The sequence below is a fragment of the Zonotrichia leucophrys genome, chromosome 15 (assembly GCF_028769735.1).
Source record: "Zonotrichia leucophrys gambelii isolate GWCS_2022_RI chromosome 15, RI_Zleu_2.0, whole genome shotgun sequence".
Lineage (NCBI taxonomy): Eukaryota > Metazoa > Chordata > Aves > Passeriformes > Passerellidae > Zonotrichia > Zonotrichia leucophrys.
In genome coordinates, this window is record NC_088185.1 from 10,550,419 (window position 1) to 10,565,479 (window position 15,061).

The 15,061-nt window shown below is 51.5% G+C and overlaps 1 protein-coding gene across 1 annotated transcript; it reads left to right on the top strand.

Annotated features, from left to right (window-relative positions):
- The first annotated feature begins 3,458 nt into the window (after window positions 1-3,458).
- On the top strand, window positions 3,459-10,389 carry MLEC (malectin). Its single transcript, XM_064726657.1, has 5 exons — window positions 3,459-3,690; window positions 6,962-7,140; window positions 8,475-8,651; window positions 8,808-8,865; window positions 10,034-10,389. The coding sequence occupies exons 1-5, from the start codon at window positions 3,501-3,503 to the stop codon at window positions 10,261-10,263; spliced, it is 834 nt and encodes a 277-aa protein (XP_064582727.1). The 5' UTR covers window positions 3,459-3,500; the 3' UTR covers window positions 10,264-10,389.
- Window positions 10,390-15,061: the final 4,672 nt, after the last annotated feature.

Here is a 15,061-nt window from a genome sequence, read left to right on the forward strand (position 1 = left end):
GTCCAGAGTCGGTATGTTACAAATGTGTTTAGGGCAATACTGGGGAGGGGGAGCCTTGTGCAGGCTTGTGTCTGCCAAAGGGAGTGCTGGTACACAACTGTGCTTCACTTACAGTGGAGCCTGTTGGGGAAGGAGCTGTTTGTGCCTGTGGAGCAGGACAGCTGTGCTGCTGCCTGTGTGCTGCAGGGTGCTGTGCCTGCCCTGGGCACTGGGCATGGCTGGGTGTGTGCCTTGTGCCACAGCCAGCCTGCAGGAGCCCAGGGGATAGTCAGAGGTCACGAGTGTGCTGGCTGTTTCTGCCCATTCCCTGCCCAGACCCTGCCCTGAGCAGTCACATCTTTTGCCCACAGCATCAGATGGCAGGGCAGTGTTTATTGAAAATGGTTCCCACATGTCTGGAGGCAGGGCTGATCCACAGTGCAGCATCACAGTGGCTGGGCATCCTCCCTGCAAACCACAGCCACTTTGGCTTGAGCAGGTCCCTGTGCTTGTGGTGGGGCAGAGCTGTGCCTGTCATCCCAGGAGTGCTGGGCAAAGGCTGGCTGCAGGACACCTTTGTGTCATTGCAGAGGCAGTCCTGGAACCACAGCTACTTCTGAGGAAAGCTGAGTCTGCCAAATCATCTGTAGCTCTGCTCTGCCAGGTCTCACCATGATACAGTGAACAGGTCAGACAGGGCAGGTCTCAAAAGCTGTCTTTTTTTTTTTTTTTTTTTTTTTTTTTTTCCCTTCCAGCAGAAGCTCTTGAGCTCCTGTTGCTTGCCTGATTTTACTTTCACAACAAACCCCAAATAATCCCAGGGAGTTTTACTATTTCCTTGTGTAGACAGGAGGCAGAGATTAAAGATCCAATCTAAATAATCTAATTCTAGAGATAATCCTTTTGCTCTTATCTCCAATTTCATACCAGGGAGCTGCTTCCAAGGAGCTCTACATAGCAAGGCACAGCTGTTCCCTTGTGGGCACCTGAGCCTTGTAGCCCTGTGCCATTTGGGAGGGCTATGGGGCACTGGGGCTGGCTCACACTGATTTCTGAGATACCCCATTAGCCATGAGGCCTGCTTCTGACCCACATCTTTTTGCTGCTCTTTTTGGACATCCCAAATGCTGCACCCATTTTTCAGCAGTGAATGGCCCTAACCATGTGCCCCTTGTTGCTCATGAACAATCAGGGTGCTAGGCAGACCAGGTAGGACTGATTCATTTTGGCACAGCTGCCAGGGGACAGGCAGAGGTCAAGGGATTGAGGAAATGACCCTGAGCCTTTCACTTGTGGGTTACTGGTGTAAATCCAGCCTGCATCAAGGGACTGACTGATGGCTCAGTGGATTAGTAACAGGATGGAGCCTCTGACATCTGGGGCACAAACTGGCATCAAGCGGCTGGTGTGACAGCAACTATTGATTGGGGACAGCAGTGGACACAGGGCAAACAGCATCTGCCATCCTCTGCCAGGAGCTGTCAGCAGCCTGTGAGCCAGGGTGAGGGGGCTCCTCTTGCCCCAGATGAGCACAGCCACTGTCCCTCCTCACTGCTGCTCAGTTAATCCCTCGTGCTTTGTGATGCACCACTGATTCCTGGAAAATGATCATCCAAGCTAGTTTTTAGAAAATGCTCACCCTGGGAATACCTGGTAACACTTAAAGTGTTTATGTGCTTCAAAGTTGTGTTCCTGACCCACACATCGCAGCTGAAAGTGTAGCATTGGGGAGGATCATTTGTAATCAGCACAAACGAGCTCTAATGAGGCCTCCCTCAGCCTCACCAACTGGACAGCATGGTCCTGGCGATGGCTGCTTGCACTCCTTTGGTAACAGAACCTGGGGGACACCCAACAGGTCACAAACACAGAAGGGAGACAGGAGATTAGCCTGGATTTGATCAGATGCTGCCAGGGCTGGGGTCTGTAATGCTGAGATGATTTGCCAGGAATCAGTGTGAGGTGGCTGAATCTGGGGAGGTGCTAAGTTACACATTTCATGCTACTAATGTGGATGTGCTTTCCTAAGGCACCCTGTAGTTTTAGGAACCCCTTCCTTGCAGCAGTGCTGATGTGGGAGTGCAGCAGTGCTGTGTTTGTCCTGACCCAGTTACATCATGAGCCCAAGAACCGATGTCACAGCAGCAGGAACATGCTTTGGGATCCACTCCAGCCTGGGCAGAGCAGACTGGGGAGCAGGGGGTGGGTGGTTACACATCCTGCCAAACAGTTCACTTCTCCAAGACTGTGTCTGGTTAAGAGGCCCAGAGGTGCATTACAAAAGCAACAAATGCATTTAATTCCCAGTCTGCAGCACCAAGTCTTTATTTATAGAAGCCAATGCTTTGCGAAAGAGTTGAATTAATAAAATATCACTGGCACTTGAAGCAGCCACTGCTATTGCAGCCGGTGCCAGGAGTGCAGCCCTGAGGCCTGCCCGGTATCTGATGCCTCAAGGAACGCCGTGATCAGACAGAAGGGCAAACATTAAGTTATTTGTTCCCCCTTTGTGTAGGGAATGAGTTTCATTCCACCTCCCCCTCTCACTCCAGCCACCCAAGACCTTGCCAAGGTCCTCCAGAAAACAAACCCAGGATTTTACATTCTCCTATAAAGTCCAAGCCAGGGCTCAGCCCACTGGCAGTGTCACGGTCACCTCTCTGCCTTCCCCTTCACTGCCCGCTTTGCTTCGCCCGCAGATTATAGCGGTGCGAGGTGCTCGCACGCCACCGGCCGCTTCGCTCCTTACCGGGCGGGCGGCAGCTGCCTATACCCTTACTCCATGGCAGGGGCGAACGGGAGAACCAGCGAGTTCTGCCAAGGCAGCGAGCGGAGCTTGGCAGCCGCCGTTCAAAGCACAGCGGGCACGGAGCTACCGGGACGTGCCGAGGAGCCGCTCCCGACGGCGGGGGAGCTCCGGCTGCCCTGGGTCCGCTCCAGCCCCTTCCCCGAGCGCACCGGGTGCGCTCCGCTCCGCGCTGCCGCAGCGCCGCCCGTTGCCGTGGTAACCCTCGGTCTGCGCTTCCCGCCGCCGCCCCGCCGTGCTCCGCGTTCCGCCGCGCTGGAGCCCCGCGATTGGCGGCGCGGAGGGGCGGGCTTTGCCCACCAGCCGCCGGCGCTCAGGCCAGCTCGCCGGGCTGTCCCCGCTGCGGACACGGCGCTGGGGAGCCTCGTCCGTCCCCGCCGCGCTTTCCTACGGGAACCTGTTCCACACCCACTCCGCTCCCTGCGCGGGCGGTACCGGCCCCGGGCACCCCGGCCCGCAGGGACCCGGCTCCCCGCGCCGCTCCCGCCGCTGTCCCCGCGCCGCTCAGCCCAACCCGCCCATCGCCGCCGCTCATTGGCCCGCCGCCTTATGAATATGCAGATACAGGCCCGCGGCCGTCTAATGGCAGGCGGGCAGGTAATTAATATTCTCGTTTCGGCGCGCGGATTGGCCGGTGCTCGTCCCGCCCCGGCAGCGGGGTTAGCCGCCCCCTGTCGGCGGCAGGAAGGGGCGGGCGCGGCGCCGGGAGCGCGACATGGTGGGCGCTCGTACGCGCGGGGCGCCGCTGCTGCCGCCCGTGCTGCTGCTGCCGCTGCTGCTGCGGGGCGCGGCGGGCGGCATAGCCGACAGCGTCGTCTGGGCCGTCAACGCGGGCGGCGATGCCCATGTGGACGTGAACGGCATCCACTTCCGCAAGGACCCGCTCGAGGGCCGCGTGGGCCGAGGTGAGGGCGGGGGACACGCCGCGGCCGGGGGGTTTCGGCGGGACAGCCCGCGGGGTCCCGCTCGGCTCCGCTCCGCCGGGGCTGCGGGGTCCGGCTGTGCTGGCGGCGGCCGGGACCCGCGCGCCCCCGGCGCCCTCCTGCCCGCTGCAGTCCCGGCGGGTCTGTGGGTGTCCCCGCAGGACGGCGGAGGCTCCTCTCCCGCAGCCGCCCGGGGACGGTCGTGCTCCGAAGGCAGCACCGCCACTTGTCACCAACGGGACCACGGCCCCCCCTGTTCTCCCGCCGGGCCCAGCTGGGGCTGCATCCCTCGTCCCCGTGGCGGTGCGGGCCCGGGGCCCCAGAGGCGGCGGGATGAGCCCTGCGGGATGGTGCTGTGCCCTCGGCCTGCGGGGTTGTGTAATGCCGGAGGGGAAGTGGCTCCGCGAGGGTTGCAGTGGGATTTCGGCCGGAGAGGCATCGGGAGCAGTGGCGCTGCCAGCCCTGCCGCGTGCGCCCGCCGGTCGCTTTTTCTCTCCCGTTTTCCGCTGAAGAGCCCGTGTTCTACAGCAGGATCCGCCGGTTCACAGCCCAGTGCGCAGCGCGCTCGGTGCAGTGGGAACAAGCTTTTCCAGCCCTCTGCAGCCGTATCTGGGTCGCGCACGATGGGGGCTGATGCTTGCAGCATTCTGGACCCGACAGCGGAGAGCACAGGCTGCTCGCTGGAGCCCCGGTGCTGGGCCCCGCGGGGGGAAGGTACAGCCGGCCGCTCTGCTCCATGCCCCAGTCCGTGGCTGGCTGTTCAAGGGCAGCGACACGAGCAGAAGTAGAGGCAGATGGGAAATCATCGGCTGCTCTAACTACCAAGTCAGTAAAATCTTCAGCCTACTATTTAGGACAGGATGGAAAATTAATTACACTTGGATTACCTTTTCCTATTTCCCTCAAGACCACCACAGTTTGAATTGTGCATGTTTCTGATAATTGGTGTACCAAAACTTAGTTGATTCAGTAATATATCGAAAAGCTAGCTGTGCTGGGCTGCTCTGCTGTCAGTTACAGGTGAGTAGTGGAATGTGGAGATGAGTTCTCAGTCTAACCTGTGCTGTTTCCATGTAGGATGGTGAGGATTTTCCCGTGTTATATGGCTGGAACTGTTATTGCTTGTCCTGCATGAGTGCCATCCCAAATGGAGAGCCTTTTGGGCACACTGAATACAGTGGAGGTCACATTTAAATTCTCATATGGTTTTTCACACCCATGGAAGCTGCTGCTCCAGTCACACTGTGTGCCCTGATCACTATAGGTCAGCTTCCCTTCACAGACCTCTCGCATGTGTGACTTGAATGTCCTTGTGGACTTGAACTATTTATTTCTGAGTTGAAGAGAAAAAAGGATCTTTTTCAAGCACATTGTAACATGCACTTCCTTTGTGGAAAGCCCGTGGTGTTTCCTCTGAGCAGCAGGCTGTTACAGTAATCCTGCACCAGCCAGTGGTGCCAGGCACAGTGGAGACTTTACCCCTTTGAGCTCTCAGCTGCCTTTCCCTCAATGGCTTTTTATTGCACCATTGTTCGTTTACTCTGGGCTCCTCTCTGTGTTGATAGACATGTAAGGGCTATAGCAGAAATGTATGGCTGACTGGGAGGAAATGACCTAGGGATAATAATTCTGGGCTGTGCTGCCTCTGGGCAATTTAAAACCTTTTTTTTCAAGCCTCCATTCAGCTGCTGTGCCCTAAAGGACTGACTGTGCTGATGGCAATTACAGAATAGGCAGGTGCCAAACATAGTTGAGTTAAAGCTTGGTGTGTACTGTGTGCTCCCTGTGAGCACCCAGCGTGCTGTAAAATCTATCTTGCTTCCACAGCTCTTGTCAACAGAGCTCTGACATGCAGGTGACAGGTCTTCCTCTCCAGTTACCTTCTTGGCTATTAAAGGACTTTCTTCCTGTGCAGGCTTTCCTTTAATAGGAGCTGCCTTCTGTGGAGTCCTTGGTTTGCTATCACTGTAATCTGTAGCTGGCCAGAAATATCTGTGTGGGAGGACAGGTTAAACTTTTCACCCTCTGTATTTCTGGTGGTTAGAGTCCTCTTTATGCCCAAGTTCGAGATGGTAAAGAGAAGTGGAAGATTGCCTGAGCAGCTCTGTGTGAAACAGGAGACTCAGAACTGGCATTAATTTCCTCTCACTCGTTTGCACTGGCTCTGTCCTTGGCAGCGTGTGCTGGGTTAGTAGCTCTTGCTTTGTCTTGGCCAGTGCAGTGTCTGTTCCCATGGAAATGGGGCTGGGAGAGGTGAGTGTCAGCAGAGAACTTCGTCTGGATCAGCTTCTGCCTGAAGTGCCCGTGGATGGATGGTGTCCACAGCCGTCCCTCCTGCCCCTGTTTCGTTGGGAGCTGTTTGATGTGCTGCCCTGGAGGCATTGCAACAGTTTGCATTTATACAGGAACCCTGATACAGTAGCAAACCAAGGGGGGTAGAGTTGTTGGGGGCTGCTGTAGAGGTGGTGAAACCCTGCAAAGAGGCGAATTTTGTGATTTCTCTTATTTGTCAGTTGCTGTACTGTTTGAGCATGGTGTTTGGGCCCTTCTCAGGGGTTCTTTGCATGCCTGCAGCCCCCATTTCAGCTGGGTGGCTCTGGGAACATCAGCTGATGGAGCTGCTGGTGCGCTTGAAATGCTTGTGTATCTTTTTTGCTTCCTTCATCCCATCTTCATGCTGAGAGGTATTGTGGGCCTGTGGTGAGAAGAAAGGGCTTTGTAAGATGCTTAATGCTTTTCACCCTTCTGCCATTCCCCAGTTCTTTGTTGAGGGGGATGAGTCTCTAAAACCCAGTCCTATCAACTGCTAACTTCAAATCTGTTGTGTCAATGAGTTGTCAGTCCTATGCCAGCTGTTTTAGTTTTGTACTTGGAGTCTGAAATGTGAAAATATTGTAAAATATTCTAGGTGTTTTCACTCTTTAAAGCAAGAGCCAATGGCCAAGTCCTTTGGCTTTGTATAATGTTTTTTGAAATAGGCTTTTCTTTCTGAAATGGTGAACGTGAGCTTACTGTATCTTGGACTGCAGCAGGTCTCCAGACCTGTTTCCTTACATTTCTTGGATTTTGGGGCTTTGGCTTCTTGTGCTTCTGCTCTGGTAGTGCTGCCACCTGGTCAGAGCCAGCAGGGGAGATGGGTCTGATCAGTTGTAAGTGCTAATGCCACTTCTGGAGTTAAGCGCTTCAAGAATATATAAAGTTTTTCTTCCTCAGAATGTAACCCTTCTCTCACTCCTTTGTGCTCAAAACCCAGCCTCTGACTATGGTATGAAGCTGCCAATCCTGAGGTCCAACGCAGAGGACCAGATCCTGTACCAGACCGAGCGCTACAATGAGGAAACCTTTGGCTACGAAGTTCCCATCAAAGAGGAGGGTGACTATGTGCTGGTGTTGAAGTTTGCAGAGGTCTATTTTGCACAGTCTCAACAGAAGGTAAGCAACAGCTCCTTGTGTGTCTCTGATGCGGGTTCCTGGCCAGGACTGTGTGTGCTCAGGTTACCTCTGCTGCTTTGCATGCTGGAGGAAGGAATAAGTTAACTGAGGTCCCAGCCTCTGCCAGGTTCTGAACCTTTAGAGCTCTTTTCCACATTCTACCTATACAGTTGGACTGGAAGACTTAATTTCAAAGTATTCAAACAAACATGTGCAACTGAACATAACTAGCAATAGTTTTACAACCTATTTAGGCTGTGTAGGCTTTGAGAAGTTTTTTTCCTTTTTCTTGAACACTTGTATGTGACTGGACAGCATAGTTATGTTGGAGGAAGTATTGCATAGATTGAAGCAGGGAGATGGTCTGGGTTAAATAGCCTACTCAAAACAATTTTTACAAATGTAATAAGACTTGATACTGGTTCAGTCTGATCTGGAAAGCAGAGGTAAATTCATCTGCTTTTTGCTTTTTGGAGAAGAATAATCCTTGTCCACTTTTGAAACCCCTCACGTACAGAAGTGGAAGCAGAAACAAGCAGAACTCAAAGCCCTGTTACAAATTGGGGTAGGGGTGGTTTGGGTTTTAGTCTGGCTTTCCTCTGATTCCATCAGCTTCTTTAGGGCTGATCTCCTTAAGCACTGTGCTGCCTTCCTGCCAGAGAAGTATTTCAGGGAGCAGAACTGGTGGGGCTAGCTTACAGAACGGATGCAAAAAGCAGCCTCAGATTAAACTGAAGGGCTGGGGTATCTTTGGTTCCTCTTCCTTCATGTGGTTCTGCTGGGATTCCCCAGGTGCTGCGTGAAGTTTGAGTCATTGCAGCCCTGAGGAGGACTTTCACTCTGACTTCACAGATGTGGTTAGCAGTTAAACATTTTACCTCCTTCAAACCCTGTGTTCCTTACCAGCTTGTTTCCTCTTCTCTGTTCTGCTGCAGGCTGTTAGTTAGAAATGGCTTCATTCCCTAGGGTGTGGTGTGTCACAGCCACCCCAGGGTGGTAGGAGCAGGTCTTCAGACAGGAGAAGAGTTGTGAAAGAGAAGCATGAATAAACTAGAATGAAAATGTGCTGTCCTCAGTCTGAACAGCAGATGTAGGGGCTGTTTTAAAAGGAGGAGGCAGATTCCAGGGTGTTTGAAAGCATTGTTAATGCTTTATAGTGTCTTTACCTGGCTGGTTTTGGGCTTTGAATCCTTCCCAAAGGAGTGGGCCAGGACATGTTACAATGCTTTCTGGCTCTGGGTGCATAAAAAGCAGAGACCTTTCCTGTTCTGTTCCCATTTCAGCTGTCACGTGCCTGAATCTGCTCTGACTCTGTCATTTCTTCCACCCTGAAGGTATTTGATGTTCGCTTGAATGGCCACGTGGTGGTGAAAGACTTGGACATTTTTGACAGAGTTGGACACAGCACAGCTCACGATGAGATCATTCCCATGAGTATCAAAAAAGGAAAACTGAGTGTCCAGGGAGAGGTTTCAACATTCACAGGAAAGCTCCACATTGAGTTTGTAAAGGTAATAAGCTTTTCATGGCAGAGCCTTGATCTTCCCTTTCCCCTTCTTACCCAGTCATGTGCAGCTGTGTGCAGGAGGAGGAGAGCTGTTGGTAGGTGGGGAGACCATTCCTGTTCTCAGAGCTGCAGCACTGACTGCTGCTTTTGCTTTTTCCAGGGCTACTATGACAATCCGAAAATCTGTGCCCTATACATCCTGCAAGGAACAGTGGAAGGTAAGCACAGTTTCTGAGCCAGAAGGCTCTTCCCCCTTGGAGAGCAGCCTGTTGCTTCTCAGACTATGAGATCATAGCTTTTCTGACCCACATCTGCCAAAATTGTTTCTCTTTCACTGAGTTCCCACAGAGTGCAGTTGCAGAGTGAAGTAGGTGTGTACTGTCCTCATTCTTCTCTAAGTCACAAAGCTTGTGTCATTTTGGAGTGAGAAAAATCAAATTGTTTTGGAATTTCCTGTATATGGGGTAGAGGAGAAGGGAACATGTCTGGTCAGTCTTAGCTTATAGCTACACATAAATACCCTCTGGCCTTGGATGTCAGCAGCAGCCCTGCAGACAAATAATTTACAGCTATTTTAGCTAGTGCTTAAATATGTCTTACCTGGAGCTTTGTTTTGCCTTTTCAGCTTTAGGACAAGGCAGTATTTTTTCCCAGATACCAGTTCCTCTGGATAGCTCTGGGGAGTGCTGGAAAGGTCCTTGTTCTTTTATCACCCTCTTTGTAAGTGAGCTGGAATTGGAGCCCCTCTAGCTCCTGAACTAGAAAGGTTTAGGTTCCCTCTCTGACCATAACATCAATTTGCTTTACTATGGGATGGTCAGGTGCTGCTGAAGATTTGGTAAGAACCTTGTGGCCAGGTGGCACCTGCAGCTCAGGCCCAAGGCTCTGGAGGCTGGATTTGAGTGGGGCTTGGCCATGCTGCTCTCACAGCTCTAGCTTTGAGGGGTGCAGTGATGTGGAATAGGACTGCTTATGAAAAGGGTTGTTCCTGTTCCTGTTTGCAACTGTATCTGCTGGTCCTGCAGGCAGCAAGTGCTTGTTCTTGACTAGATCTTACTGAGCAGCTGTAGTATCTGAATGTGTACTCTACGTGTGCTTTTGTGCATTAACTTGTCCGTGTGACATGTTGATGGTGTGGAAGGATGAAGTTTTTCTGCAGGCTGGATCCTTGGATGCTCTTATCTTGCAAAGAAAAGAAATAGTGGTGTTATCCTCTGTGGTAGAAGATATTCCTCTCTTCTGAGGTGTTCTGGTTGTGGTTTTGGTGGGATCTCAGGTGCCCTCTTGCTGATGTTCATGTTGGATTGGGGAGAGGGGAAGGAAGTGTCCCAAGTGAACTCCCAATTTACATCCTGCCTGCTTGCAACCTTTTGTCTTGTTCAACAGATGTTCCAAAGCTGCAGCCACACCCAGGCCTGGAGAAAAAAGAGGAAGATGATGATGAAGATGACTATGATGATGGTTCCAGTGTCAAAAAACAGGCAAATAAGAACCGGGTTCAGTCAGGCCCACGCACACCAAACCCCTATGCCTCGGACAACAGCAGCCTCATGTTTCCTATACTGGTGGCCTTTGGTGTCTTCATCCCTACCCTCTTCTGCCTCTGCCGATTGTGAGAGCGAGCCCCACAGTGCATCAGCCCAGGGGCTGGGAGGGAAGGAGTTGGACCAAATATGGTTGCTTTCAATTTCTCCATATTGTTCATAATTTAAGGAAAAAAAAAAAAAAAAAGAGATGATTCATTTGGAATGAATAGCAATGAATAGCAGGTCCAGGTAAGAGGGAGCTTACCTTCCCCCTGCCAGCAAGCAGCAAGGCCCTTGCCTTCCCCTTCGCACCATGTGCAGCCTCTGATTCTCCCTGGGGCATCCAAGAGTGAACTGAGTCCTGGCTGGGTGTGTATTGGGCCGTGAAAGCCGAGGCTGCCAGTCCTGGGCCGTGTCCCACACTGAGAGAAAGCCATGTGCTGTAGGATCTCTGCCTTTACTGGGTGGAATACGGTTCCTTAAGCAGGAAAGCAATTCTTAAAACAAGGCTGGGGTACACATTTTGTCCAGGAGTGTGGAAGGGTTGTGGTGCTGTTGGGTGTCAAGCGGCTGCAGAGGACGGAGCCTGGCTCAGCATCTCCCTGAACGTGTGCAACTCAATGTATGGTACTCGCCTGCAGAAAGATACCAAGGCTCCAGACCAGCCTCCGTGGAGACAGTTCCCTCCTAAGACTGCAAGCTGTGCCAGGAGCAGAGGGATTTGTCTGGCCTGATTTGCTGCACCAGTTGGGAGAGACTTTCCTAGTCTGGCAATTGCAATGTTTGTTCCATCGCAGAGGGATTCTGCTGTAGCCTGCGAGAGGCTGACGTTGTTAGCGTCTGATCAGATGCACTTGTTTTCTGTATTGATTATGGCTTTTGTTTCCTTTAATATCCTTTTATTTTCAAAGGTTTTGTTTTAAGCCCAGTTCCTTGTTTTGCCTTTCCTAGCAAGTGACCTCTACTTTGGAAGAAGCTGAGAATCAGGTGAACTAGAGAGGAGGTTCCTTCTTAATGTGAGCTCCCTTCTCTGTGACTCCAAACAACCTGTGCTGTAGGACAGAGAGCAGAGCTACCTGGTGGATTCTCCCTGTGGTCTCATTCCCTCTGTAAGGACCAGCCCTGCCTGTGGCAGTGAGAAGTGGAGCTGGTCAGTATTTGCAGTGAGTGAGTTTGGCCTTTTGCATATCCAGGCCCTGTAGTGAAGGGGCGGATGTCCAACTTTTCAGTCCTGCAGAGCAAGGTGGTTTGTTGCCATCCAGAGATCTGGAAATGAGCAATGCACTGGAGACAAGGTCACCTGCTTCCCCCAGGGATATTTCTGCAAGAAGCTTCTGTTCCCACATGCAGAGCCTGTGCCTGCCTGGCAGAGGCTGAACAGAGAGAAAGCCACTGCTGTGCCTTCTGGTCCAGAGCTGCAGGCCCTGAGGAACTGCCTTCCCACAATCTTGGCCTCCAACATGCTGAGCGTTTCTGGCTGACCAGGAGGGAGATGTTCTGTGCTGAAGCAGGATCCATCCCAGGCAGGGTTGGGTTTTTGTGGATCAGCTTTGTTGCTGCTGAGCTCTGGGCTCACAGAGTGCTTTACCTCATGCTCTCTCCCTTGTCCTCAGAAGTGTTCTGTCTTTCCCTGGAGCAGTGGCACTGAGCAGTGACCTCTGCTGCTCTGCCTCTCTGGGTTTTCCTAGCACTTGTTTCTGGGTTTGATCCCCTGCAGTGGCTCAGCCTTTCCTTGAGCAGGGTCAGAAGAATTACCAAGTTTCTGGCCAGGGAGCTGGAGGAGCAGCCTGTTCTGTTCTGCTGGGCCCAAAGAGCTGAAGCCTTCCCTTCCTCTTGTCTCTCAAGCTGTGATAGGAGCTGTCAGCTCAGGGTCTCCAGAGTGGAAGCTGGGGGAGGCGACAAAATGCTGCTCTCTGCATCAGTGCCACTGAACCTTGCCTTTCTGATCACATCACTGCTACAGGCCTGACCCTAATTCTGTATCTGTGAGCTGAAAAACAAGCAGGACCTTCATTATCTTCTCTCTAACTGCACAAGGGGTAGTTTGGAACAGAAGGAAGATAGTCCCTGCCCCAGTTAAAGGAGAGTCCAGGCTTTAGAGAGAGCAGATCTTGAAGAACAAACCTTAGGATGAAAGGTGGTAAGCTTGAAGCTGTCTGCTTCATCTTCTAGCTACTGTTAAAATCCTAATACTACAAAACTATTACAAAATATGAGCTCTGATTTGTTCAGTGACAGTGCCTGCAGAAATTCTCCAGAATTTTTGGGATTGCTCTAACTGGATTGAAGAGACATTTAGATCTTTATCAGTTTTGAGAATCATGAACTGTGCTGATTTGTTAAGCAAAGAATCTGGGGTTGAAAGCAGGCGTCTCTCTAAGGAGCTGCTCTCCTCCAGGCCTTTTAGGGTGCATTTTATTGAGCATCCTTGATGCAAGGAATCACTCAGCTTCGTGTGGCTCACCCAGTAATCTCAGCACCTAGCCTACCATGGGTGTGTTTAGATGTGCAGAAGTTGGAGACAAGGCTTTTAGGATAGTTTATCCTGGCCTCTCCTAGCAGCCAGGGCACCCATTTGGTGCCACAGCTGCCCCAAGGCAGAGCTGTACAGGGTGTGATCCAGTTTGTTCTACTTGCTCAGATCAAATGAATTTGTCTTATTTGAATAAGAATAGGGAGGAGAAACAGTTCATCCTTCATGGCTTCAATTTAGTTGTTTTGGCTCTGGATTTCTGCATCTCTCACTACAAAGCTGGTTTCTGGGGTATTCCTGACCCTGTTAAGGTCCTTTGAGCAGTTTTCTTCCTGGTCCATCCCCTCCAGACAGATTTGCTTTGGAAGGAGCCTTCAAACAGAGCATGTGGGAGCAGCAAGGATGGTGGGGGCTGGCCAGTCAGCACCTTTCTGGAAATGCAATACTCCAGCTCCCCTGGCCATCTCTGTCTGGTATCTGCAAGCCAGGCTCAGGGGTGTAATGTGGTACCTGGTCCTGACAGGGAAAGAAAATGTTTGGGCTGGCTGTAGCTTTCCAGAATGGGTGTTTGAGGGAGTATCCAAGACATTGTTTAACTGAGAGAGGTCGGGGACAAGCCTGTTTGTGCTGATTCCTCTGCCAGCAGCAGGCAGATGGAGTGCAGCAGTGTGGGGAGCTGGGTCAGAACAGACCCTGGCATGATTCGTGTTGTGTAGAGAGAGACAGATACAGCAATTTTAGTAAAGCTTCCACTTAATAAAGGGAAAATCACTGTCTATGATGATTCAGGCCTGGATCCAGCCTCAGAATAATGGTTTCAAAGCTTATTTTAATTGTCCCATCAGCCCCTCCTTTAAGCCAGGCTATTGAAGTCTTCTGTGTGTGTGACTAAACATCTCTGACCCTTTTGAGTGTCCCAGGTGGCAGTGAACAGAAAGCCAAATGAATTCCCTTCTCTTTTTGGTGCCTTTGTCTCAGGCTTTGAATAAAAGTCTATTTGATGGAGCTTCTTTTTTTTTTTAAGGAGCTTCTGAGTTTTTTCTTTTTCTTCAAGGGACAGGCATTCCCTGCCCTTGAGATCAGATGGGGATGGTCTCCCTGTCCCCAGATGCCACCTCTGGAGGTCACAGCTGAAGTAGAGAACTGTGAGCAAGTGTCTTTATTTCAACCCTTGAAATCAATGGAAGAAAAGTCTAGCAGGGGATAGAAGAACTTGAAGCGCTCCTTCAGGTCTGGTGTGCCCCAGAAATGGCCTGAAGGCAGGATGGAGAACTTCCAGACAGTCTGGTGCCTGGGCGTCTGTGCAGTTCAGAGCTGAGTGAGTCACGCTGGGTCCTGGGAGCTGTTTGGCACTTACAGATTCTGGGTGCAGAGTGGGGCTTGGGGGGTCCTGCACCCCTGATTTACTCACTGAGGGCTTGCCCAGTGCTGCTTAGGTCTGAACAGAGCAGGAACCTGTGCCTTGTCCCTTGGCCTTTAAGGTGAAATGGGATTGCAGCAGCCAGGGAGGTGTCTTGCTACAGGAGCTCTGGGCTGAACAAGGCTGTTGCTGGTAGAAAACAGCAGGAGGGAGAGAGCCACGAGAGCAGCTTCAGCCCTTGATGTGAGACAGATTCTGAGCAGCTGCGAGGTGCCAAGTGTGTCAGGCTCTGTGTGGTGCTCAAATGTGGGAGAGATCCGTCTGCTTCTTGCACGTATGATGGGGAGGGAAATGTCCTTGCTGAGACTCCAAGGGAAATGGGAACTGGGCCAGCACTGAGCTGATTTACCTACTGGCACTTCTGCATCTCCACAACAAATGCCAAAGCCTAATACAATTCAAGGATGCTATTTTAACGTCGGCCTGGTTCCACCAGTCTGTCTCCACAGGCTGGTCCCACAGAGGCTCACAGAAATATTCCCAACGGCACAAACACGCCAGGCTGGAGCTGGGAAGGCTCAGAAATGTGATCACACAGATGGGCCTCCTGTGCTGCACCCCTGCTTCGTGCTGCCCAGCAGGTCTGGGGCACATGCATTCACCTTGGATCCAAATGGATTTGACCCAGGAGTATTGTAGCATTGAAAGGTGCTGGGATGGATGGGAGAGGTGAAAGCAGGTCCATGTCTTCCGGGACTCTGGCTTGCTCAGAGTTTATTGCTGTATATTAAATACTATTTTTGGAGATTGAGGGGAAGATGAGGGTGGGGAGGGATGTGACAATGCTGTCCCCAGTCTGATTGGTGGGATGCTACTGCAGGTTATTGATAGGTTTTGATTTTTTTTTTTCCAAAAAGTGCTTTATTAAAAAAAAAAATCAACAGAACAAGTGCTTTCCACCCTCCTAGAAACTGTGCTGGCTGATTAGAAAATGTGAATAATCTTTTGCAAACATCAAAGGTTTCTGCTAAAGAATTTGTTTGATGGAGATTTGA

What these genes read in the sequence shown, in the direction of transcription:
- MLEC (XM_064726657.1), top strand. Translation starts at nt 3,501, where the DNA reads ATGGTGGGCGCTCGTACGCGCGGGGCGCCGCTGCTGCCGCCCGTGCTG. An exon ending in CGAGGGCCGCGTGGGCCGAG is followed by an intron (nt 3,691 to 6,961) that starts GTGAGGGCGGGG and finishes CTCAAAACCCAG; the next exon opens with CCTCTGACTATGGTATGAAG. An exon ending in CCTGCAAGGAACAGTGGAAG is followed by an intron (nt 8,866 to 10,033) that starts GTAAGCACAGTT and finishes CTTGTTCAACAG; the next exon opens with ATGTTCCAAAGCTGCAGCCA.